At 44.1% G+C, this 26,566-nt stretch overlaps 1 protein-coding gene across 3 annotated transcripts; it reads left to right on the top strand.

The window, feature by feature from the left end:
• On the top strand, positions 1-26,566 carry LOC139380934 (1-acyl-sn-glycerol-3-phosphate acyltransferase gamma-like). 3 transcript variants are annotated; one of them, XM_071124103.1, is made up of 11 exons: positions 49-216; positions 12,091-12,151; positions 14,224-14,286; positions 14,730-14,958; positions 15,525-15,694; positions 15,897-16,058; positions 19,286-19,439; positions 19,892-19,994; positions 21,893-21,968; positions 22,160-22,358; positions 22,613-26,566. In XM_071124103.1, the coding sequence occupies exons 4-11, from the start codon at positions 14,781-14,783 to the stop codon at positions 22,702-22,704; spliced, it is 1,134 nt and encodes a 377-aa protein (XP_070980204.1). In that variant the 5' UTR covers positions 49-216; positions 12,091-12,151; positions 14,224-14,286; positions 14,730-14,780; the 3' UTR covers positions 22,705-26,566. The 3 variants fall into 3 exon arrangements, with proteins under 3 accessions (XP_070980203.1, XP_070980204.1, XP_070980206.1); XM_071124102.1 differs by lacking the exon at positions 12,091-12,151 and having other exon boundaries at positions 1-216; XM_071124105.1 differs by lacking the exons at positions 12,091-12,151; positions 14,224-14,286.

Raw genomic sequence — 26,566 nt, 5'->3', positions numbered from 1 at the left:
ATATGCAGGAATGCCCACATGCTTGAACGCCCCGAATTGCGGCCCGCAATCACACACTACTGGAGCTTCAACGACTAAACAATAGCAACCATCCTGAGTGAATTAGCTAGCTACTGAGAATAATTTATATAGAAATCAAGGTGGCAAGCACTAGTGAAAATCCTAGCATCTGCAAAACTGAAACAAATCCGGAGATCCAACCCACGGCGAAATCAGGTAACGTCAACTTTAGCTAGCGTTTCACCCCGTATTACAGCAAGGGTTAAAATTAACGTTAGCTAGCGTTGTCTTGCTGTTGGGTAGCTAGCTAACGCTATATAGTTAGAATAAAAACATGTATTGTGAAGTTGTATACCTTCCATGCTACAGCAATACAATCTCGTATTAGTTTCCTAGACGTATAACTAGCTAACTAGATTGGTCTCCTCATGCATCATGATTTGATGTTTGTAGTTACGTTTGCTGACCAATCGTCTAGCTAGTGAGTTTCAATGCAGCTAAGGTTGTTATGTGCGAAGTGTATTGATGAAGAATTCGCAAACTGAATATCACAAACATCTTCGTGTTAAAATAATATGCAATTCCTGATACACTCTCTGGGTTCCGGTGACACGGCATGTGTTCTTCTGTGTCAGTAGCGCTGACTTGGCATGCGTACGTTGTCGTACCACCTCGGGGTTACTTTAGTGCAAACTCTCCTGCGTGCCTTTGCGGTTCTGAACGGTGTAAAAATCCCCTTTATGCTATTGCACCAGTAAAAGGAATCTCCTTGAGTGAATTTAAGAAAGCACTTTTTTGAAATGTGTAACTAAGAACATTCTGTTTGTTTTAACTATTAGAAACATCACCATGTGCATGGATATATTCGTAAGTATGTAAATATTAAAGGTACTTAGTTTTATTGGTAGTTTTAGCCCTTGATCGTGACTCTCATACTGTTTTCACATAGGATTTATGGTATTTTGCTTTAAAAGAAATGTGGGCATTGTTTACGACACCCTTTCAAATAGGCCCATTTTTACCCCGTTCTTGCCCGCATACACATTTTTGTACCACCCATTCCAGAATGCAGGTGCTGCTGAGTGGTAATAGTGTTGTGCAGATGTGGGTGAGTGTTTTATTTTAGTAAATCCATGTAATATACACCATCAAAAATAAATACATTATTCATTTGTTGTTTGTTAGGTTGCTAAGAAGGTAGGCCATCATTACATATAATAATTTGTTCATAACTGACTTGCCTAGTTAAATAAATGTTAAATAAACATTAAGACTAATAAAATGTATTTTCGTTTTTATTGAGATTTAAATGTTAATTTCAAACAATTCAGTTAGTTAGCAAGGTGGGAAAATCATCCGTTCTGCCCTTGAGCAAGGCACTTAAGTTTAAATTAATAATTTTTATTGGTCACATACACATGGTTAGCAGATGTTATTACAAGTGTAGCGAAATGCTTGTTAAAAAACATTTTCCTAAGGACTAGAAGAAGCGAGGTAGCCCTCTCTGTCAGCACCATCTTCTGTTATCTTACGTAATTGTCCCAATTGGGTGACAACTATACAACCGATATACACAACATGAAACAATGAGATCGATTAAAAAAAGGATTAATCAGTCTGCAAAATTGCAGCAATAAATATGCATTTCATGTACAATTCAGAAAATGTATGGCCTGTGGGATAAATGTGTTCCTGTATCTGTTGCTCTTGACTCTGGGAAGTCTAAACCGATGACCCGAGGGGAAGAGTGCAAAATGGTCTCGGAGAGGGGGACCAGGACAGTCTAGGATACTGTCAGCTCTCCTCACCACTTGCTTTCTGAATGAGAGCTGTGCCTGTTGCAACCCGATGACCTGGCCGGCCACCTTAACCACACCGTCCAACCTATTTCTGTCGCAAACATTAAGATTGCCAGGCCACCATCGAGAACATCAATACGGATTCAATGAAACTCCTGTAACAGAGTGCCATCATTGTCTTACTGACATAAGACGAGTTCATCTTTTAAAAAGAAAGCCGCTGCTGTCCCTTACAGGTGGCATCTGTGTTCTCCTCAAACGTCAATACGTTGTCCAACACTGTTCCCAGGCACTTGTAGGTACTGACCAGCTCAATGCCATTTCCCATAACCACAGTGGGTGTGGGGTTCAGTGGCTGCCTTCTAAAGTAATTGGCCATGTCTTTAGTTTTGGAGACATTCATTTGGAGGAGGCAGTTCTCACACCATGACACAGTCATCTACCACAGGCCATGCTCCCCCATGACACAGTCATCTACCACAGGCCATGCTCTCCCATGACACAGTCATCTGCCACAGGCCATGCTCCCCCATGACACAGTCATCTACCACAGGCCATGCTCTCCCATGACACAGTCATCTACCACAGGCCATGCTCCCCCATGACACAGTCATCTACCACAGGCCATGCTCCCCCATGATACAGTCATCTACCACAGGCCATGCTCTCCCATGACACAGTCATCTACCACAGGCCATGCTCCGCCATGTTTGCTACGCCAGTCATTAGTATGTACAGTAGAGGAGAGGGCACACAACCTTGTGGGGAACCGGTGGACACGACCCCATTTTAAAACAGGCCTAGCGTATTTTGAGTTAAATTATGGTACATCCACATTAAGTTATTTTGTTGAATAGACAAGACACACCTACCCCAATCAGTCAACACACATTTATTTTATAGTGAGAATATAACAGAATAAAATTAAAATAATATTTTCCCATATAATTGTCACAGGAACGTGTGGAATCGCTGTCATATCAAAAAGTGATATTCGGAGCCCAAGCTGATGCTTTTTTTGGTGGATGTTTCATTTCATTCCTACCCTCTCACTTTGATGGAAGGGTCTTATCTTAATACCGATAGAATTACTATTAATTTCTATTTTCGAAAGCATTTGATTCTCGTGTTCATTTCTCACAACCTTCAAGGGCTTTTGGAGTTACCTACAATCACAGGCTTTTGGTTGGGAGTAGGCTAGGCTACTAAGCGACTGAGTGAAGAGCAAAATAAATCACTTGTTAAACTACATACTTATGGTAAAATGTTCTGATAAATGTGCCAACATGTTTAAGGAAAACAGACGGCAGACAGCTAAATAGCACAGGTAGTCCACTATCTGTGACTCCGAACACCTGTGTAAACAGAAGACGGACGCCACAAACGTGTCGTCACTGAAAAATGTCTATTTTGCACTTGTGAAATTATTTTGATGTGATACGAAAGGAGAGGGTTTTATGTTTCTAGAACCAGAATCGATTCATGTTTAGATGGAGCATTTGGTGTTTTGGCATCCAGAGCCAATTCACCTCTAAACAGAACACATAAGGTCCTTGGACAATAAGGACTAGTGTTAGACTCCTTTAGTCCATTAATGGGCTAGCCTATTAGTAACATTTGTTGTACAACAATGTTTTTTTGTTGATCATGTATGTTTTTGTTTTATTATTATTAGTAGCAACAGCTGTACAGTAGCAACAGCGTTATCTTAGCAACCTTCGATTTTCTGCCCCCATAATTTTAGATTACATATCTTGTTCATATGCACCTTCTCACCCCCAAAAAACTTCAAGCATCATCTACGGGCACATCGTGACGTTTTTTGACACAGCAGTCTCCACCACAGGGGCACATATGGCAGTCGGAAATAAAACAACGATTAAAAAATACTCAAATGTTTTAGGTGGAAAGGTTTAGGTGGAATTTCCTGACACAAAACTGATAGTACTTTTGACAAAAGTACCTCATTTGGCTTTACGCTTTCAATAAAACAACTAATTTGTCCACACTTAACAGATTTCTGAATCATGAGTTCACTGGCAACGGAGCAGAGCGACGCTTGCATCCAGCAAGGGTCAGAGTGCAAACTCCACGGAACTAGTTTCAATGTATGGAATCACTTGGTAGTTTCTGGATTTTGTGTACACTTCTCCTTTGACTGAAGCTACAACCTTCAGGCTATATTTCTGGGATTGCAGGGTGTGTTACACGCTGAACATGTCATGGTAGCACTGAAAAGGACTTGGCACGGAGTAAAGTAACATTGAGGGAATGTTTAATTAGTCGAACGTTTCCACTTTAGCGTTGTCATTGCAGGAGAGGTGGCCGGACCTACGGAGAAGGACTTGGAGGGGGATAGTAAGACCAGGCTTAATCCCATTACCCTTGAGAAGTGAATGAATGGTGACTGGGGGTAGACCAAGGCAACTCCAAGCTCATCACTGAGCTCAGGTCCCTGGGACAGAACACCTCCCTCTGCCACTGGATCCTGGACTTACTGACCCCCCCTCAGGGGTGTGTTCTTAATCCCCTCCTGTACTCTCTGTTCACACACGACTACGTGATCGCGCACAACTCCAACACCACCATTGTTTGCTGACTACACAACGGGGACATAATCACTGACGATGAGACAGCCTGTAAGGAGGAGATCAGTGACCTGGCAGTGGTGCCAGGACAACAACCTCTCCCTTAATGTCAGCAAGACAAAGGAGCTGATTGTGGACTACAGGAAATGGAGGGACGAGCACGCTCATATCCACATTGACTGTAGTGGAGCAGGTCGAGAGCTTGAAGTTCCTCTGGGTCCACATCACTAAGGAATTAACATGGTCCACACACACCAACACATTTGTGAAGAAGGCATGACAACACCTCTTCCCTCTCAAGTCTAGAACCAACAGGACCCTGAACAGCTTCTACCCCCAAGGAATAAGACTGCTAAATAGTCCGGGTAGCTATTTAGTTAAATAGTTAACCATTTGCATTGCCCCACTTTTGACTCATCACATACGCTGATGGTTCTGCTTATTATCTATCCTGTTGCCTAGTCACTTTTTCCCTACCCACACTACCGTTCAAAGGAATGGGATCACTTTGAAATGTCCTTGTTTTTGAAAGAAAAACACACTTTTTTGTCCATTTTAAAATAACATCAAATTGATCAGAAGTACAGTGTAGACATCGTTAATGTTGTAAATGATTATTGTAGATGGAAACGGCAGATTTAAAAAATAATCATAATTTAATGGAATATCTACATGGGCGTACAGAGGCCCATTATCAGAAACCATCACGCCTGTGTTCCAATGACACGTTGTGTTAGCTAATCCAAGCTTATCATTTTAAAAGGCTAATTTATCATTAGAAAACCCTTTTGCAATTATGTTAGCACAGCTGAAAAATTCTGATTTAAAGAAGCAATAAAACTGGCCTTCTTTAGACTAGTTGAGTATCTGGAGCATCAGCATTTGTGGTTTTGATTACAAGCTCAAAATGGCCAGAAGCAAAGAACTTTCTTCTGAAACTCGTCAGTCTATTCTTGTTTTTAGAAATGGAGGCTATTCCATGCGAGAAATTGCCAAGAAACTGAAGATCTCGTACAATGCTGTATCCTACTCCCTTCACAGAACAGCACAAACGGGTTCTAACCAGAATAGAAAGAGGAGTGGGAGGCCCCGGTGCACAACTGAGCAAGAGGACAAGTACATTAGTGTCTAGTTTGAGAAACAGACTCCTCACAAGTTCTCAACTGTCAGCTTCATTAAATAGTACCCGCAAAACACCAGTCTCAACATCAACAGTGAAGAGGTGACTCTGGGATGCTGGCCTTCTAGGCAGAGTTGCAAAGAAAAATCCATACCTCAAAGTGTCTAGTAAAAATACAAAAAATAAGATGGGCAAAAGAACAGACACATTCTGTACATATCTACCTCAATTACCTCGTACCCCTGCACATTGACTCTACTGATACCCCCTGTATATAGCCAAGTTATCTTTACTCATTGTGTATTTATTCCTTGTTATTATTTTTCTATTATTTCTCATTATTTTCCTCTGCAAGTAAGTATTTCACTGTTAGTCTACACCCGTTGTTTACGAAGCATGTCCTTGTGGTGAATTAGAAAGCACACTGAAAGGGAGAGCCAAGATAGACAGCTAGCCTGTTCACTGCGCTCTAAGACGTAGGCACACAAACACAGGGCGGGCACAATAATCCTATCGTCTCGTAACCAACAGTTATGGACAATAAAGGTAAAGACACACTCCAGCTATTTCTGAACTTTTCTTGTTTTTAAAACAATATCTCACTAATGACTACAGTAATGTGCACTATGGTGAAATCGCTCTGCCATTTCCCGGTTGCTAGCATTTTAATAGTTCGGCTATTTTCAGTTTTTGACCAAACAAGCAACTATAGTGTAGAAAATCATTGCAGCATCTTACCCGCTGTGAAATATATTTTCCATAACCAAAAATGTTGTATTTTCAGCTGTTTTGAAGCTGGTGTACACATCTGAAAGTAAAAGACGCAAAAAATACATTTTAAGAACGGGAAACAGATATAGAGCACAGAACAGACTTACCACTTCTTAGACTTTCCTTCAATGAGTGACTGATCTATCACTTACATTTCTATGTGAATTTGATCGGGTCGCCCAAAAAGTTACGTATTTCAGCTTTCATGGCGGCAGGTAGCCTAGTGGTTAGAGCATTGGGCCAGTAACCGGAAGGTTGCTAAATCGTACCCCAGAGCTGACGAGGTAAAAATCTGTCGTTCTGCCCCTGAACAAGGCAGTTAACCCACTGTTCCCCGGTAGACCGTCATTATAAGTAAGAATTTGTTCTTATCTGACTTGCCTAGTTAAAATAAAAGTGTTAGGGTAGATAAATGTTTTGAGCAAAATTTGTGTTTTTGGACACAACAGCAAGCCTCAAGGAGTGGGCCAAGGCGTTTGTCTGACAGTGCCCATCTCCCCACTTGTCCCATGTCATGAGGATAACTGAACCACCTATTGAGGTGTGCATCACATCAGTGGTACTTTGACAGGCTTTCTGTCTCTCGCCTCCTGCTTGTGTGAATCATAATTTGACACGGGTACTGTATGTTCAACCCAAGGGGTTGCTCTGCTCTCTCTGCTTAGTCGGACTATATGATGAGCCTCCTTTACTTTGAATAGCTTAGTAGGAAATCAACTAAATGTATTAGAAAATACATACATTTTCCCAAGTTAATCTATTACTTTATTTAATTTCTGATTTATTGAAGTTAAATTGAAGTAAAATGTATTGAACTAAATGTGTTGAAGACATGAACAAAATGCATCAGTGATCTGTATTTTCCTGCAACTTTCTGAAGAGGTGTGGGTGTGTGTGTCTACCACGTTGTGTAGCCGTTAGCGATGATGCTAATGTCATAAACAGTCTTCTGGTAGATGGAAATGTTTCCCAAAAGCCTATGCCTACCTGGCAGAACGGAGTCATGATTATTTGCATAAAACCAGTGGTCATTTGTTTTGCTCTGCAATCACATGAGTGCTACATAAATATTGCTATCCAGACCAGCCTATCTCTGGCACAGTTGAATTAAAGGGTAACTATACCCAAAAATCTAAATTTTTTACATTGGTCAACATTTCAAAAATGGTGTCCTGATGTGGTATTGTTTTGGAGAGCATTTTTTTTGTAGAGCGGAAACCAGAAAACCGGGGGGAAAAACAGAAACCTGGGAGAGGAAAAAAACGGAGTGCGGGGTAAATTAAACGAAAATCGGGCAAAAATTGAAACCAATTTTTTTTATTTGAATAGATAAGGCTGGGGTGGAGCCCGAGCTCAGGCTGGCTGTTTACTTGAGTTGGATCCCACTGGTATTGCGTCCCATAGAGATGACCTACTATGTGATGCTTTGAGGGTAGTCCTGAGGCAGTGATAACCAACCCTGGTCCTGCAGATGATCCTGGAACAAGGTGTGTTACATTGTTCCCTTTCAGCCCTGGTTGACTCGAAAGACAGACTGATGGAGAGAGGGAAAGAGAAACTGGAAGCTAAAGATGCAGAAAGATCACATATAATACCCATAACCCTAGTGTGTTACACCGGGGTCTGTTACCATGGCAACTATGTGATAATATGGCCCTTTTGAGGATGTCAAAGGGGGTGGATTCTTTCAGGTGATCCAATTATTATTATTTAATTTTTTTCTCACTGTAAGTGCACAAATGCACCCCGGAAGCATTTTATTCCAATATTTATTGCAGTGAGTTGGAAAATAAATTGATCCAGTGGGCACACCTGAACTCTGTGTGTGAGAGAGAGAATGTGCTCTTTACTTTCTCTTACCTCAAAGCACAAAGCCTTGTCCTTTGGTCTCAGTTGGAAGCTTTGACTACAAGGATACACAGGCAGCTCTCATTCTGATACTCTCTGGTTAATGCCCTAAATGTAGGTGATTTTTATTACTGAATTTCAATGCCTTTTTATTTTTCACCTGGTGGGACGTGGGGAGATTCCCTCCCAAATTATGTCTCTCTCAAAGTGGCTAGGAATTGACTTGTTTGGCTACCTGGTCCCAGTCTTGTGTCTATTCCCAACCACGTGCTTTCTTTATCCCACTGGTTTCTCACAGATGCCCAAAATCCACCCCTAGATCTGCCTGGACCATCTGGGCCTTACCACTGAGATTCCAATTTGGCCCACACACATACACACAGTCCTAATGTTTGGACACCACTGGGCTCGACCCTTCCTGTAGGCCTATATCTGAGATGATTGGGTGGGGGTAGTCCTAACCAATATGGCATTAACATGATTTTTATATAGAGCTTTTCATAGAATCTCAAAGTGCCTCGAGCATCATAAAAACAAAGCAATACATCATGAGAGGTCAAGTCATTGAAAGCTGCATCCTCTGAAGATGGAGAGGGTCATTTCACTAAGGTCACCTGTTGTAGTCATGAAGTCCTAACCAACTTTGTAACCCCACAGAATGTGGAAAAAGTCAATGGGTGTGCATGCTTTCTGAATACATTATCTATAGCACATGGTTTAGAAGTGTCTCAGGATTGGGGCTAAGGGATCATTTCAGACTGTGTGAGAGAATAGTCTGTCTCTGTAACAGTATCCCACCACTCTCCCTTCCTCTGGGGTCATGGTCGTAACTCTGTTTGTTCCAGATGGTGTCTGGCCAGCCAGAGCGAGACGGGATCTTCAGATAGGCTGTGACGATACCAGTATCGCAATGTTTTTTTCCCACGGCAAAAACGAAAACATAAAGCAACTCTTTTTTTTGGTTCTTTAAGCCCCTGTTATATGTAAACATATTTTGTTCTATAGCCTGGAAAATGAATAAATGTTGACTCTGGATGACAACAATGTCAGGGCTGTTTCCCTAAAGGAGTTAAATATACTATGTGTCTTGTTTCCTTGACACGATGCTAAGGAATACTGCGGTACTGCCATGGGCCCGGCCCTACTCAGCAGCTGTCGGGTGTAGTCAGCTAAGGAGTTGGCTCGGCTACCTCGTGTCTGAAGAGGGGGAACCAGTACCAAGATTCCTCCTAGTGCAAAGGGCCAGCTGGCTACTGATGTGAATGTAGCCTACTATTAATTCATTATGAGGAATTGAAAGTATTTAGGAATCCTATCAGTGAAGAAGCCAATCCACTATTGAGTATGTGGACTAGTCACTCCGTAGCCTATGTGAGCTGCTCACTAAGGAGTATTTTTTTACTAGAACCCCTATTTACTGTTGGGTTATTTAATTGCCATGGTTTAAATAACGAGCAGACACTTCTGGGTAGAGCAGACACACTAAATCAAATGTTAGTTATTTGTCACATGCGCCGAATACAACCGGTGTAGACCTTACAGTGAAATGCTTACTTACCATCCCTTAACCAACAATACAAGTCCTTAACCAACAATACAAGCCCTTAACCAACAATGCTTTTAAGAAGTTTTAAGAAAAATAAGTGTTAAGTAGAAAATCAAGGTAACAAATAATTAAAGAGCAGCAGTAAAATAACAATAGCCAGCTATATACAAGGGGTATCGGTACAGAGTCAATGTGCACCGGTTAGTCAAGGTAATTGAGGTAATATGTACATGTAGGTAGAGTTAAAGTGACTATGCATAGATAATAAACACTAGCAGCAGCGTAAAAGAGGGGTCTGGGTAGCCCTTTGATTAGCTGTTTAGGAGTATTATGGCTTGGGGGTAGAAGCTGTTAAGCCTTTTAGACCTAGACTTGGCGCTCCGGTACCGCTTGCCGTGCGGTAGTCTATGACGGGTGGCTGGAGTCTGACAATTTTTTAGGGCCTTCCTCTGACACCGCCTGGTATAGAGGTCCTGAATTGCAGGAAGCTTGGCCCCAGTGATGTACTGGGCCGTACGCACTACCCTCTGTAGTGCCTTCCGGTCTGAGGCCGAGCAGTTGCCATACCAGGCAGTGATGCAACTAGTCAGGATCTGAGGACCCATGCCAAATCTTTTCAGTCTCCTAGGCTCATAGGCTTTGTCGTGCCCTCTTCACGACTGTCTTGGTGTGCTTGGACCATGTTAGTTTGTTGGTGATGTGGACACAAAGGTTCTTGAAGCTCTCAACCTGCTCCACTACAGCCCCGTTGATGAGACGGGCGTGCTTGGTCCTCCTGTTCCTGTAGTCCACAATCATCTTCTTTATCTTGATCACATTGAGGGAGAGGTTGTTGTCCTGGCACCACACGGCCAGGTCTCTGACCTTCCTGTAGGCCTACCACTGTTGTGTCATCTGTAAACTTAATGATGGTGTTGAAGTCGTGCCTGGCTGTGCAGTCATGGGTGAACAGGGAGTACAGGAGGGGACTGAGCACGCACGCCTGAGGGTCCCCCCTGTTGAGGAACAGCGTGGCGAATGTGTTGTTACCTACCCTTACCACCTGGGGGTGACCTGTAAGGGCACTTGTTGAATGCTGAGCTGTAGTCAATGAATAGCATTCTCACATAGGTGTTCCTTTTGCCCAGGTGGGAAAGGGCAGTGTGGAGTGCAATAGAGATTGCATCATCTGTTGGGGCTGCATGCAAATTGGAGTGGGTCTAGGGTTTCTGGGATAATGGTGTTGATTGAGCCATGACCAGCCTCAAAGCACTTCAGGCTACATACGTGAGTGCTACGGACCGGTATTCATTTAGGCAGGTTACCTTAGTGTCTTTGGGCACAGGGTCTATGGTGGTCTACTTGAAACATGTTGGTATTACAGTCTCAGACAGGGAGAGGTTGAAAATGTCAGTGAAGACACTTGCCAGTTGGTCGGAGCACACGTCCTGGTAATCTGTCTGACCCTGCGGCCCTGTGAATGTTGACTTGTTTAAATGTCTTACATCGGCTGTGGAGAGCGTATTCACACAGTCGTCCGGAACAGCTGATTCTCTCATGCATGTCTCAGTGTTACTTGCCACGACGTGAGCATAGAAGTAATTTAGCTCGTCTGGATAAAGATAAACTCTTGGTAAATAGTGTGTTCTCCCTCAGGCAAGCAAAACCTTGAGACTTCCTTACTATTAGACTTCGTGCACTACCTGTTGTTTACAAATATACACAGACCACCACCCCTTGTTCTACCTTGCCGATGCAGCGTAAACCCCACAAGCTGTATGTTATTAATGTCGTTATTCAGCCACGACTTGGTGAAAAATAAAATATTACAGTTTTTATTAATGTCCCGTTGGTTGTATATTTGTGATCGTAGTTAGTCTATTTTGATTGTGGTGTACTCTAATAGGACTGATGGTAGTGGCAGATGACCCACTTTCTGTCAGAAAAGGGCACCCTGACCTACGTCTCCGATATCTCTGTCTCTTTCTCCTACGAATCTCTGGGATTTGGGCCTTGTCGGGTGTCTGAAGGAAATCCTTTGTCTGCCTCGTTAAAGAAAAAAAAAACGTTGTCCATTACGAGGTGAGTAGTCGCTGTCCTGATATCTAGAACCTCTTTTCGGTCATAAGAGATGGTGGCAGAAACATTATGTACAATATAAGTTACAAATAATGCAAAAAAACACACACAATAGCACAATTGGTTAGGAAACCGTAAAACGGCAGCCATCTCCTCCGGTGCCATTATTCACCTGTTAGTAGTCCCCTCCTGATCTACTAGAATGACAGACATTCTATTGTACATTCAACGGTATCTAGGCCTATCCCTGTGATCTAAGCTAAGCCAATTGTGAGGGTAACACTTAAGTTCCCTCCCAGACCTTTGTAAGCCACACAAAAATTAGCCTTGAGTTCCCTGGTTGTTTGAATTTGTTTACAGGCCAAATAGCACCATGGCCTGCTGCGTAGTGGACAAACCTCAACATGGAGCTTCACACTCGGTCAGTGATGTTTTTTGTTTGTTTGTTTAACCTTTATTTAACTAGGCAAGTCCGTTAAGAACAACTTCTTATTTTACAATGACGGCCTACCCCGGCCAAACCCTCCCCTAACCCGGGTGACGCTGGGCCAATTGTGCGCCGCCCTATGGGACTCCAGATCACAGCCGGTTGTGATACAGCCCGGCATCGAACCAGGGTGTCTACAGAGATGCAGTGCCTTAAACCGCTCCGCCCACCCGGGAGCCGGTGGTTCAATACAGCAAGTAGACCTGCAACCTTCTCAGAGCTGTGAGAAGACAACCTGCGACCTTCTCAGAGCTGTGAGAAGACAACCTGCGACCTTCTCAGAGCTGTGAGAAGACAACCTGCGACCTTCTCAGAGCTGTGAGAAGACAACCTGCGACCTTCTCAGAGCTGTGAGAAGACAACCTGCGACCTTCTCAGAGCTGTGAGAAGACAACCTGCGACCTTCTCAGAGCTGTGAGAAGACAACCTGCGACCTTCTCAGAGCTGTGAGAAGACAACCTGCGACCTTCTCAGAGCTGTGAGAAGACAACCTGCAACCTTCTCAGAGCTGTGAGAAGACAACCGATTCTTAGAACCTGTTTGTACTGAGGAAGGAACCGTGTTTGTGATCTAGAGACTCTGGGGTCGTTCCATGTCATTTCAGCAGGCCATGACAAACCCACCATCTCAGATGGTTCTGAAATAATTTCTGTATTTAGAAGTCTGATTTAGCTGAAGCCAGGAGCTGAAGGTGATAATGATATCTCTCAGGGAAGAGGAGAGCTAGACTACGCAGCACTAGCAAGGTACTATATATATATACGTTTTATTTTATGAATCCTATCATATATAATGACCAATTTGGGTGCAGCCAGATTAATTTCTCAGAGATCTAATTATATTTAAACAGATTAATGTTGCAGGAATGTTTTATATTTTCTGTTTCTAACAGAACAGTCTGAGATGGTGGGTGTCCAAGTCCCCTTTCTGGTGCTTTTTGAGGTGGAATGACTGTCTGCTATTTCTGCCACTCGTTCAAATGATTCTACACACGAACAGACATGCATATCATCACACTTGCACACAATCTCTGTCTCTCTTCCTCCCTCTCTGGCTAGCTGGTGTTTTTCGTCCCTGAGAAATGGAGACGACATGGTTGTCCTGTCCTGTGAGGGAACAAAATACTTTTCCCTCTCAGAGATATACTGATATACTCACTGATACACACCTTTACGCCACATTGTATCCCCTATGAGATGAGAGCATGCAGCCTCCAGGCATTGTCTGGTCTTATAACCCAAACCAGAGCTTAAACACCTCAGAGAACAGAAGGGAAAAGATGAGAGACAAGTGAAGAGATGAATGTGAGATTAGAGGGATGAAGGGGAGGATGAGTAGGAGTTAAGGAGTTAGTCGAATAGAGGAATGTAATAGAATGAAAAGGAGAGGTGGAGTGTGCAGAGAAAGCTCTTGGTATTCAGGGTTGATCCTGTCTTCAGTGCATGAAGACTGATCTGTTTCTGATTTCAGCTGCATAATGGAATTGTCTTGGCAATGACAGGGGAGTACAAACTGATCCGGGACCAGGCTAGCCTGCACGGGAGGTCACGGTTGACTGTGTGATGTTGTGACTCAGTGCTTTGTTTGAGTGAGCGTTGGTCTAAATCACAAAGACTGATAGTCACTGTACTCACACACACACACACACACACACACCGAAACGCATGCATTTGCTGTGACACAAAATGTAATCCTCCTTGTCTGTCAAACACTGTCACTTCAGTTTGTGATGGACCTATACTTATACTCTTCTGTGACACACACGCACGCACACACACACACACACACAATATAGCACATTCTCTGCCAGAAAGATTTAGTGAGAAACTGTATGTTTCCCCTCTGGTCTCTGATAGCTTCCAGTTCAGTAGATTCTGGTTGGTAATGAGGTTGGCTACACCAGCTTCCTGGTTACCTCTTCCTGTTGTGCAACCGTACTGTATGGTTTACAGTAGACTTTTTCTGTCTCCTGTCCTTATATTAACCTCTGACACTCTCTGTCTCAGATCTGTAATACTGACTGAAGGGCCGTGCGAGAGGGACTTATAAAAGAGAACCCACCTTGCTTGGTAAGAATGAAAGAAACGTTGATGTCTTCTCAAATCACTCTCAGAACCAACCACACACATCCTCCCTTTTTGAAATGGATTTCTTTAATCTTCTCTCTGAGCAACCACATCTAGCAACCTGGGCTTCATTTCTGCATTTACAAACACATCCAATGTAGCAACCTGGGCTTCATTTCTGCATTTACAAACACATCTAATGTAGCAACCTGGGCTTCATTTCTGTATTTACAACCACATCTAATGTAGCAACCTGGGCTTCATTTCTGCATTTACAAACACATCTAATGTAGCAACCTGGGCTTTGTTTCTTTTTTGACCAATTTCTCCTCTTCTGTTCTTTTTTAATGTCTTTCTTTCTCCATGACACCTTTTATCTTACCTACCTTCTCCTCCCTGCCTCTCTCCTTCCTCCTGCACCCACCCTCTCCTCTCCCCTCCCCCAGGTTGTCATAGTGTGCAGAGGAGAGGAGTGCTCCTCAGTAGTAGCAGCAGCCATGGGCCTGGTAGCTTACCTGAAGACCCAGTTTGTTCTGCAGCTCCTCCTGGGTTTTGTGTTCGTGGTGAGCGGCCTCCTCATCAACTTCATCCAGTTGTTGACGTGCGTCCTGTGGCCCATCGACAAGCAGCTGTACCGCAGGATCAACACCAGGCTCTCCTACTCCCTCTGGAGCCGTGAGTCACCACGCTGCAATTGTCCCGTGTCTGTGTAAGATCCTGATGTGTTTGTGTGTGGGCGTGCGTGCGTGCGTTTGACTAGGTATTTGTGAGATCCTGGTGTTTGTGTGTGGGTGTGTGTTTGACTAGGTATTTGTGAGATCCTGGTGTGTTTGTGGGTTTGTGTTTGTGGGAGTGTGTTTGTCTAGGTATTTGTGAGATCCTGGTGTGACCTCGTTAGTATGTAATGCGTTGTGTGTATAATATGAAGTCTATTTGTCACACCTCAAAGGGAGAACTTGTAACAGAATGGATCTTGTGATATTGACAACTGTGACTCAGTTGACTAGTAGAGGCAATAATTTATATTTGTGGCCTTGGAGTTGTTTGTATGAGACTGTGTAATAGAAAGCAAGTTGTGGCCTGATGTTGACAGAGTAGATTTAGTGGTGACAGAGTTCATACTGAATAACCTTCCAACTAGCACCTTTTTTTATGGACAATCTTTCGATCCAACAAGGATCTTGGTGGGGTAAAGTTGACCAGAGAGCTGTGAATAGATGTGACCCTGTTGTCCTGTACAGAGCTGGTGATGCTGCTGGAGTGGTGGTCGGGAACACAGTGCACCCTCTACACAGATCAGGCCACGGTGGACAAGTTCGGCAAGGAACACGTCATCATCATCCTCAACCACAACTATGAGATTGACTTCCTGTGCGGCTGGACTATCTGTGAGCGATACGGAGTCCTAGGGGTCAGTAATGATCTCCAACCCTCACTGGCTCGCTCCAATTCTCTGTCACACTATTGGCCTGTCCTGTTGACTTGTCCCTTGTTTTCAGTGCAGATAAACAGGACAGTAGCTGAGGGAGCCACTGTAGACCATTGAGGTGGACTGGCGTTCTTCACATCTCTCCCTTTTTTTCTGACCTGATGATCCATCTTTGTTTACCCAGAGTTCCAAGGTGCTGGCCAAACACGAGCTGCTGAAGGTGCCTCTGATTGGCTGGACCTGGTATTTCCTGGAGATCGTGTTCTGTAAGAGAAAGTGGGAGGAGGACAGAGAGACCGTGTTCAGAGGGCTAGAAAGACTCAGAGACTACCCTGAGTTTATGTGGGTGAGTATAACTCCTTCGTTATAGGGCCACATTTCTCTATCCTGGCCCAGATTACTCAGGCTCCTTAGTCATAGGGGCTACATTTCTCTATCCTGGCCCAGATTACTCAGGCTCCTTAGTCATAGGGCTACATTTCTCTATCCTGGCCCAGATTACTCAGGCTCCTTAGTCATAGGGCTACATTTCTCTATCCTGGCCCAGATTACTCAGGCTCCTTAGTCATAGGGCTACATTTCTCTATCCTGGCCCAGATTACTCAAGCTCATTAGTCATAGGGCTACATTTCTCTATCCTGGCCAAGATTGTTCAAATTCTTGTCATTCAGGCGGCTCTTAACCTCTAGCGTCGAGCAATCCCGTATCCGGGAGCGTAATCAAGCTCATTACCATAACGCAACGTTTCCTATTCATGAAAATCGCAAATTAAATGAAGTAAATATATTGAAACACAAGCTTAGCCTTTTGTTAACAACACTGTCATCTCAGATTTTCAAAATATGCTTTAACCAAAGCTACACTGTATTGATAGCCTAGCATAGCATTAAGCCTAGCATTCAGCAGGCAACATTTTCACAAAAACAAGAAAAGCATTCAAATAAAATCATTTACCTTTGAAGAACTTCGGATGTTTTCAATGGCGAGACTCTCAGTTAGATTGCAAATGTTCATTTTTTCCAAAAATATTATTTGTGTAAGAGAAATAGCTCCGTTTTGTTCATCACGTTTGGCTAAGAAAAAAAAACAAAAATGCAGTCAACACAACGCCAAACGTTTTTCCAAATTAGCTCCATAATATCGAGAGAAACATGGCAAACGTTGTTTAGAATCAATCCTCAAGGTGTTTTTCACAATTCTATTCGATGAAAAATCATTCCTGGCAGTCGGTTTCTCATCAAAGGCAAACGGAAAAATACTGCAGCTGGAGATCACGCAATAATTGCGACGGAGGACACCAAGCGACCACCTGGTAGATGTAGTCTCTTATGGTCAATCTTCCAATGATATGCCTACAAATACGTCACAATGCTGCAGACACCTTGGGGAAAACGTGGAAACCGTAAGCTGACTCCTAGCTCCTCCACAGCCATATAAGAAGTCATTGAAATGAGGCGGTTTAAAAAAATGCGGCACTTCCTGATTGATTTTTTTATCTGGGTTTCGCCTGTAACATCAGTTCTGTGGCACTCACAGACAATATCTTTGCAGTTTTGGAAACGTCAGAGTGTTTTCTTTCCAAAGCTGTCAATTATATGCCTAGTCGAGCATCTTTTCGTGACAAAATATCTTGTTTAAAACGGGAACGTTTTTCATCCAAAAATTAAAAGAGCGCCCCCTATTTCGAAGAAGTTAACAGCCATTTGAAACACTGAAAATACATTGTACATTAGGCCCAGATGGCAGTGAATCTACACACAGGATTTATCCTTGAGCACCTAGCTTCAGTCTGTTATAACAAGTCATTGGACTAGGTCCAGGAGTTCAGTCTTATCCCGATCAGGTCTGGTTACTGTATCTCTGGTGCTATTCAACTGGCCGAGACACCACCGGAATATAGGTCAGTGTGATTCTGGCCTTCTTCCTAAAGGCCCTCTTTAGAGAGGTTTAGACACGTGCTGTCGCTCGGGCTGCAAGATTCCACGTCTACCAGAGGGCTAATTAAGTGGTCTGATCTGATTTTTAGTGACCCCTCGAAAACCCCCCACCAACTCGACTCTGACACGGGGACAGGTCAGCTCTGACACGGGGACAGGTCAGCTCTGACACGGGAACAGGTCAGCTCTGACACGGGGACAGGTCAGCTCTGACACGGGAACAGGTCAGCTCTGACACGGGGACAGGTCAGCTCTGACACGGGGACAGGTCAGCTCTGACACGGGGACAGGTCAGCTCTGACACGGGGACAGGTCAGCTCTGACACGGGGACAGGTCAGCTCTGACATGTTGAGTGTTTACTGTTTCTTTGAAATGGGACACAGTGACTGTCTGTCTGAATGAGGACGTCTGGTCTGTTAATGCTGTGCCCAAATGGAGTCCTTGGGTCTGTTAATGCTGTGCCCAAATGGAAGACCTTGGGTCTGTTAATGCTGTGCCCAAATGGAGTCTTTGGGTCTGTTAATGCTGTGCCCAAATGGAAGACCTTGGGTCTGTTAATGCTGTGCCCAAATGGAAGACCTTGGGTCTGTTAATGCTGTGCCCACTCTAAATTAAAATGTATTTATAAAGCCCTTACATCAGCTGATGTCACAAAGTGCTGTACAGAAACCCAGCCTAAAACCCCAAATGGCAAGCAATGCAGGTGTAAAAGCACGGAGGCTAGGAAAAACTCCCTAGAAAGGAAGAAACCTAGAGAGGAACCAGACTATGGGTGGTGGCCAGTCCTCTTCTGGCTGTGCCAGGTGGAGATTATAACAGAACATGGCCTAGATGACCAGCAGGGTCAGATGATAATAATCACAGTGGTTGTAGAGGGTGCAACCTCAGGAGTAAATGTCAGTTGGCTTTTCATAGCCGATCATTCAGAGTATCTCTACAGAACCTGCTGTCTCTAGAGAGTTGAAAACAGCAGGTCTGGGACAGGTAGCATGTCCGGTGAACAGATCAGGGTTCCATAGCCGCAGGCAGAACAGTTGAAACTGGAGCAGCAGCACGACCAGGTGGACTGGGGACCGCAAGGAGTCATCAGGTCAGGTAGTCCTGAGGCATGGTTCTCAGGTCCCCCGAGAGAGAAAGAAAGAGAAAATTAGCGAGAGCATACTTAAATTCACACAGGACACTGGATAAGACAGGATACATACTCTAGATATACCAAACTGACCCTAGCCCCCCGACACACAAACTATTGCAGCATTAATACTGGAGGCTGAGACTGCAGGGGTCGGGAGACACTGGCCCAGTCCGACGATACCCCCGGACAGGGCCAAACAGGCAGAATATAACCCCACCCACTTTGCCAAAGCACAGCCCCCATGGAGATTGAGATAAGATGAGGACTTTATTTAGAGTAGATTTTAATGGAGATGCACTTGATCTGTAACTCACCCTGGCCCTGCTGGGGAGTTTGATAGGGACAGAGATGAGAGGAGGCCACCTTTAACGGGAGTGTTGTCTAAACCTGTTGTTTGCGTCTTGTCTATCTGTTTGTATTTTTAAAACTTTGTTTGTCTTAGTGTGTTTGTTTTTTTTAAGCTCAATGTATCTCGCTCTCTCTTTCTTACTCTCTCTCTGTAGTTCCTGCTGTACTGTGAAGGCACTCGCTTCACAGAGAAGAAGCACCAGATCAGTATGGAAGTGGCAGAGAGTAAAGGCCTGCCCAAGCTCAAATACCACCTGCTGCCCAGAACCAAAGGCTTCACCACCGCACTCAAATGCCTCCAGGGCACAGGTGTGGCATGCATTCAAGCGCGCACACACACACACACACACACACACACACACCAGGGTTCTCCCCAAAGAATGGAAGACGGGCGCCGCGCCACCTTGTGATGTCTGGCCGCGCCACCTTGTGATGTCTGGCCGCGCCACCTTGTGATGTCTGGCCGCGCCACCTTGTGATGTCTGGCCGCGCCACCTTGTGATGTCTGGCCGCGCCACCTTGTGATGTCTGGCCGCGCCACCTTGTACATATATATATATATTTTTTTCATTTAAGGCCAGGCACCATACCCTAATAGGTTTGGGTTTTTTTGCTCTAGATTGCAGAAAATGTCAGTTACAGCTGTTCAAAAACGCCGTACTTTGCAGCACCACCTTTTAAAAACATCCTGGGGAGAACCCTACACACACACACACACACACTGATTTTCTGTTCTTGTGTCTGTCATCTTCTGTTTTTAGTGTCTGCTGTGTATGACGTCACACTGAACTTTAAAGACCACCAAGTCCCCACTCTGCTGGGCATCATCAACGGCAAGAAATACATGGCCGATATGAGAATCAGGTGGGAACAGATCAATAGATACGACCCTGTGATTATTACTGGGGCTGTTTCAAATGGAAGCCCATGATGCTCTGTTAGCCCCGTTGGCACTGTTCCAAGCACATTGGTATTTATCAGAGAGAGACAATGGACTGCTTAACTCTGCTGGAGTCTTGTGCTGCTGGGGTAGTCATGTTCTGTCCTAACCAACACACATGGGTAATGCTGCTGGGGGTAGTCATGTTCTGTCCTAACCAACACACATGGGTAATGCTGCTGGGGTAGTCATGTTCTGTCCTAACCAACACACATGGGTAATGCTGCTGGGGTTGTCATGTTCTGTCCTAACCAACACACATGGGTAATGCTGCTGGGGTAGTCATGTTCTGTCCTAACCAACACACATGGGTAATGCTGCTGGGGTAGTCATGTTCTGTCCTAACCAACACACATGGGTAATGCTGCTGGTGTAGTCATGTTCTGTCCTAACCAACACACATGGGTGAAGACCGGAGGAGTGAGAGGGAGAGAAAGGGTGGAGAGAGGGCAGTGAGGTCACAGAAAAGCTACGGTGAAAAGCATGACTGACTCATATCCCGGAGACCATCATTAAATACCAGGGTTAGTATCAGGCTTCTGTTACAACATCCGCTACACTGTAAGATTACATAGAGACCTCAACTCTTACAGGGAGTTGGGGGGCTCCCGAGTGGCGCAGCGGTCTAAGGCACTGCATCTCAGTGCTAGAGGCGTCACTACAGACCCTGGTTCGATTCCAGGCTGTATCACAACCGGCCATGATTGGGACTCCCATAGGCCGGTGTAGGCCGTCATTGTAAATAAGAATTTGTTCTTAACTGACTTGCTCAGCTCAATAAAGGTTAAATAAAATAGACTAAACTGTAAGATTACAGAGAGACATTTGCAGGGGTTAAAGTTCTCCGTCACTGCAACGTCTTTCCATCATATGGGTTCTGGAGAGGTTCTGGAGATCAGTGTGGATCTGCAATGAAAATACTGGTTTGGAGATAAATAAATGTATTCTCAAATATTGTATTTTCTCTGTTACGCTGTGTGCACTGAACTGACATGCATATTGAGGCCCATTTCTAGAGGTGGAAATTATATTTTAGATGGTGTCAGCATGATTTAATTTTCATTTAATTTTGGAGTATAATGTCCCTTTTAAAAAGTAAACAGAACTGAGTTTCTCAGTCATGGGATTTATTTTCTTCTTTCAGCCCTGCATATGGCTAATTGCGTCATGTAAAAGCAAAACTTTTCAGTCATAGAAACCATTTGAATAACAACATTGAGAGACCTTCAAAGGCTCTGTTTCATTGCCTTTTTTATTAGATGGCAGATCAAGACACCTCCCCTGCATGAATGAGCCCTGTGTGAGGTTAAACGGCAAAAACATGCTTGTTTTATGGCCCAGTCCTACTTTTACTGTATGAGGAACCCCCATCTGAACCTTGAGTCAGTTTGCTCCCTGGTGGTGAGATGTTGCCACAGCAGACGCTCATTCTCCTGCATTCTGTTGCCATAGCAGACGCTCATTCTCCTGCATTCTGTTGCCACAGCAGACGCTCATTCTCCTGCATTCTGTTGCCATAGCAGACGCTCATTCTCCTGCATTCTGTGGCTACAGCAGACGCTCATTCTCCTGCATTCTGTGGCTACAGCAGACGCTCATTCTCCTGCATTCTGTTGCCACAGCAGACGCTCATTCTCCTGCATTCTGTTGCTACAGCAGACGCTCATTCTCCTGCATTCTGTTGCCACAGCAGACGCTCATTCTCCTGCATTCTGTTGTCATAGCAGAAGCTCATTCTCCTGCATTCTGTTGCCATAGCAGACCCCCCCCTGCTATCTCCTGCATTGTGTTGACTGCCTGTCTCCTCTTCTCTGGCCTGCAGGCGGTTCCCTGTAGAGGAGATCCCAGAAGATGAGAAGGAGTGTGCCAACTGGCTTCATAAACTCTACCAGGAGAAGGTAAGGCTCTTTTGGTGCTTGTGGTTTAACTGAATAGTGTTAAATGTAGAGACGCTTTCTTTCCTGTAGAAGTCAGGCATATAAACTCATATCAGATGAGTTACACCTACTTTTATTTTGAAGTAACAGCACAATGTTTTACCAGGTTTGGTAGTAGCCACCTACTGTACCTTGACATTGTCTCTCTCCAGGATGCTTTGCAGGAGCACTACCATAAAGAGGGCACTTTCCCGGGTCCCACCATCACCCCTCCTCGCCGGTTGTGGACGCTACTCAACTTCCTGTTCTGGGCGGCCCTGCTGCTCTCACCCCTTATCAACTTCGCCTGCGGGGTGGTGGTCAGCGGCTCCCCCCTCCTCATCCTCGGCTTCAGCCTCTTCCTCATCGTAGGTGAGTAGAGGGTACACAACAGCCGCAAGCACTTCCCCTCCACTGTTACCTGGGCCTGGGACCCTGATCCAATAACAATGAGCTTTATGCAGTAGCTAACTCCAACATACACATGAATGTAACTGAAATGTTGACTAATGTGTATAGTTCCTGACAACAAAGTTACATGTAAGTAAATATTATAATTTTGTGAGTTTTTTTTTTCCTCTTGAGATTTGGTCCATCTCTGTTTTTTTCTTTTTGGTCCTCTTCAGCCTCCATAGCCATCCGGCGCCTGATCGGTGTCACCGAGGTAAAGAAGACAGGCTCCAGTTACGGCGACGAGGGGTCCAAGAAACAGAACTAGACCTCTACCTCCCCCCTGTTGGTTGCTGTACGGTCCTCCTGCGGTTCCCCTCCCTCTATTCTGTTGTCCTGCAGGTGCAGTCAGCACGCCGGGGAGGGGGCCAAACCATTACACCTAGAGATAAAACAGATCTGGATGGGACCAAACCATTACACCTAGAGATAAAACAGATCTGGAGGAGGCCAAACCATTACACATAGAGATAAAACAGATAGATCTGGATGGGACCAAACCATTGCACCTAGAGATAAAACGGATAGATCTGGAGAGGGCCAAACCATTACATCTAGAGATAAAACAGATAGATCTGTAGGGTGCCAAACCGTTACACCTAGAGATACCACATATAGATCTGGAGGGAGCCAAACCATTACACCTAGAAATAAAATGGATATATCTGGAGGGGGCCAAACCATTTCAGATAGATAAAACAGATCTGTAGGGGACCAAAACATTACACCTAGAGATAAAACAGAGAGATCTGGAGAAAGAAAGAGAGAGAGCGTTATGACCATGGAAGGAGTGTGGAGAGAGAGAGAAAGGAAGACGGTCTGGAGCCAGCTCTCTGTGGAGTAGGAGAGGGCAGAAGGAGAGGCTATGACCAGGCTCTTTGACATCCCTCGGATGTCCCCGGCCACGCCCACCCTTCACCTCCTGACCACTGGGGTCCTCACCACCGGACAACTAGTCAGCTCACCACACAGAAACAAGCCCACTTCCTGTTCTGAGCTAACCACTTCCTTTTCCTGTCACATGCTCTGGTCCTTTTTTTTTGTTCTTTTTTTTTTGAGGTGGTGTTACTCGTGTTCACCTCTTGTAACAACATACAGTACATCTCCCCTTCGTTTTACCAAATGACTGGACTTCAAATGGGAACCAGTTTCTTGAGGCTCAGCCTGGTTTCCACTTTGCTTTTAACCTCTAAGAAAAAGGTGTTTATTTTTTCACTGTGCTTCCTATCTCTGCTGTGGGAGCCCGCCCCCTTTTATATTTGTTGTCCAGATTCCAAATCAAATATAATGGGGCGTTTCCATGATTCTACAAGTCTATGCATTCTGGTCACTGTTGAATATTACCACGGCACTTATTTTCATCTGGGCTATGTACAACAGCAGAGATGGGACTTCCAGTGTTTTAAATACTGAGGCAGGTTTCTGTGTGTTAAGACTACAGTAAAGGGCTCTGTATTCATTAACTACACACTAATTAACTACTTACTAACATTTTGTTATCTTTGACATGATATTTGACTCCATTGTTCCAACGCCCTCAAGTTCTGACTAATTAACATTAACATGCCATTTTATGACTAGCCAGTTCCTGAGTGAACTTCTCTTCTTCTGTTGTCTCCGCTCTGTTTTACACAGCTCAATCACTCCCGGTGTCTATACACAGCTCAACCACCCACGGGGTCTTTACACAGCTCAATCACCCCCGGTGTCTTTACACAGCTCAACCACCCACAGGGTCTTTACACAGCTCAACCACCCACGGGGTCTTTACACAGCTCAATCACTCCAGGTGTCTATACACAGCTCAACCACTCCAGGTGTCTATACACAGCTCAATCACTCCAGGTGTCTATACACAGCTCAATCACTCCCAGTGTCTATACACAGCTCAATCACTCCAGGTGTCTATACACAGCTCAACCACCCTCCATGTCAGTGTGACTCTTATAATAACCAATTCCAGTCAAAACAGACTAACCCCACCTACCCTTTTTATAGTTGAAATGCACTAGCTACTGATTCTCTCCAGCTGTAGACTCTAGTAATGTTTGCCTCTGCAAGGGTGACTGTTTGATTGGTTACTAAGTTCTTATCGGCTAAGGTGATTGTTTGATTGGTTACACCGTTCCTATCTCTTAGGCTAGGGTGATTTGATTGGTTACTAAGTTCCCGTCCTACCACATCTCTTAAGCAAGGGTGATTTGATTGGTTACTAAATTCCATTCCTACCTCATCTCTTCCTCTACTAAAGTCTTGGTGCACTGTGGGTAGTTGAATATTCTCCATGTTAGTTCTGGCATGTTTATTAGGCCCTGGTGTATGTTGACATGGTGCAGGAGCAAAATGATCTTTTTGAATTGCAATTACATGTGTCATTTAACAGAAGCTCTAATCCAGAGCAATTTACAATACCGTCCCTAACAGTACTGTTCTACATCTCAGTAGCCAGCGATATGTTACTAAACGCTGCTTCCAGGTCCTGAGCTGCACAGGAAGGAGGTTTTTGCCCCGTTGTTTATTTTCTTGCTGCTATTCCCTGCATACTACAGCACCACCCTGAGCTCAGGCACTGCAACTGCATTTGCTTTCCAACACACCTGCACTTGCTTTGAACACACTCCGATGAGTGTAAATGGGAGGGTGCTGACTTTCCTTTACAAACTGGGATTGGCATGAAAGCAGGTGTCAGATTACAGGTGACTGGTATTTCCTGAGTGCAACATGCAAACATAGCAGCAACACGTCATCATCATCCCTTGTCTGGAGAAGACACCCAGTCTGTTACAACATCACCAGCTTTTCACCGTATGTTGTTGATGTCCTTTGTTCTTATTTTATTTTATTGTAGCGTTTAAATGTTTTTTTTTTAACCAGGACAGATTCATGCAAGCCTTAAGAGTGCAGCTTCATTATATTGTGTGAACTTAGGCAGACCACGCTTCCTCAGCCCCCTTATAGTACATTTGGATTGGCAAGTGGTGTGGGAGACTGAATTAGTAAGGTTCACATGCATCTGCCCTCTGTTAAAAAAGAAAAATAACTCCTGTTTATTTCTCAATATAGAATCCTGGAAACAAGTATTTTTTGGGGTGGTTAGTTGATAAGGTATAGTTAGTGTTAAGGCTGAAGAGATGGGGGTTCCATGAGAATCTGCTGATTGTTACAGTAATAGTTAAGAGGGCCCCATTTTTAGTAATAGACTCCGTGTCCCATGATGCTTCTGTGTTCAATACCTCTGTTACAACTCCTGTTAAATCTCTCAACTGTCAATACAACTGCTTCAGTAGCTTAAGAGAGATCTGGGCCCACATCCACAGAGTCTAACAGTAGGAGTGCTGATCTAGGATATTTCCATATATTCTTATTAATTCTGATCTAAAAGGCTAAACTGATCCTATATCAGCCCTCCTGCTCTGAGAGGCTTTGAGGGTATGGACCCTGTTCTAAGTTGTGGTGCATACGTTTTATATCATCTTCAGTGTCCTTCCCATACTGTAATTCCAAACTACAGTACCCATCAGGCACTGGTGCAGTCCCACCACTCCCTCAGGTAACTATCAGTCAGCTGTGTTTACACAGGCAGCCCAATTCTGATATTTTTTTCACTAGTTGGTCTTTTGACCAATCGGATCAGCTCTGAAACAGATTTGATGTGAATAGGCCAATTAGTGGAGAAACGACCCAAATTGGACTGCCTGTGTAAACGCAGCCTATGGTGTATCTATTCCAGAGCAACAGGACAAATGCAGAGAAGTTAACACTATTTGACATTTTCTAACACTGGAGGTTTGTACTGCAAAAAAATCCCACTAATTTCTGATTTTCTTATTTTTGTTAAAGTTCTCGAAACTAAAGAAACAAGTAACGGTAGAAATTCATCACTGAAATTTGAACCTTTTTTGGCATGAAAGTTGTAAGTTGAGTCGAGATGCAACTTTAACATTTGTCTTTTTTCTAAGTCTATTTGTATCTGTTGTTTCTTTAAGTAAACAATTAAGAATATTAAAGGATTTAATCAGGCAATTCTTATTCTTTCAGTTTGTTTGAATTATGCAGCAGAACCACACTGTCTTCAGACCGATGACGGCGTTCTAATGAGACCGCGGTGTCATTGTCTTAGGTCAGCTGAT

The sequence above is a fragment of the Oncorhynchus clarkii genome, chromosome 22 (assembly GCF_045791955.1).
Source record: "Oncorhynchus clarkii lewisi isolate Uvic-CL-2024 chromosome 22, UVic_Ocla_1.0, whole genome shotgun sequence".
Lineage (NCBI taxonomy): Eukaryota > Metazoa > Chordata > Actinopteri > Salmoniformes > Salmonidae > Oncorhynchus > Oncorhynchus clarkii.
The sequence above is the reverse complement of the archived record's forward strand: the minus strand, read 5'-3'. Positions and strand labels throughout refer to the sequence as shown.

Excerpts from the sequence above, each read along its gene's own strand:
- LOC139380934 (XM_071124102.1), top strand. The coding sequence starts at position 14,781 with ATGGGCCTGGTAGCTTACCTGAAGACCCAGTTTGTTCTGCAGCTCCTC. Across the intron at positions 21,969-22,159 it reads ATAAACTCTACCAGGAGAAG|GATGCTTTGCAGGAGCACTA; the intron begins GTAAGGCTCTTT and ends GTCTCTCTCCAG. Across the intron at positions 22,359-22,612 it reads CAGCCTCTTCCTCATCGTAG|CCTCCATAGCCATCCGGCGC; the intron begins GTGAGTAGAGGG and ends GGTCCTCTTCAG.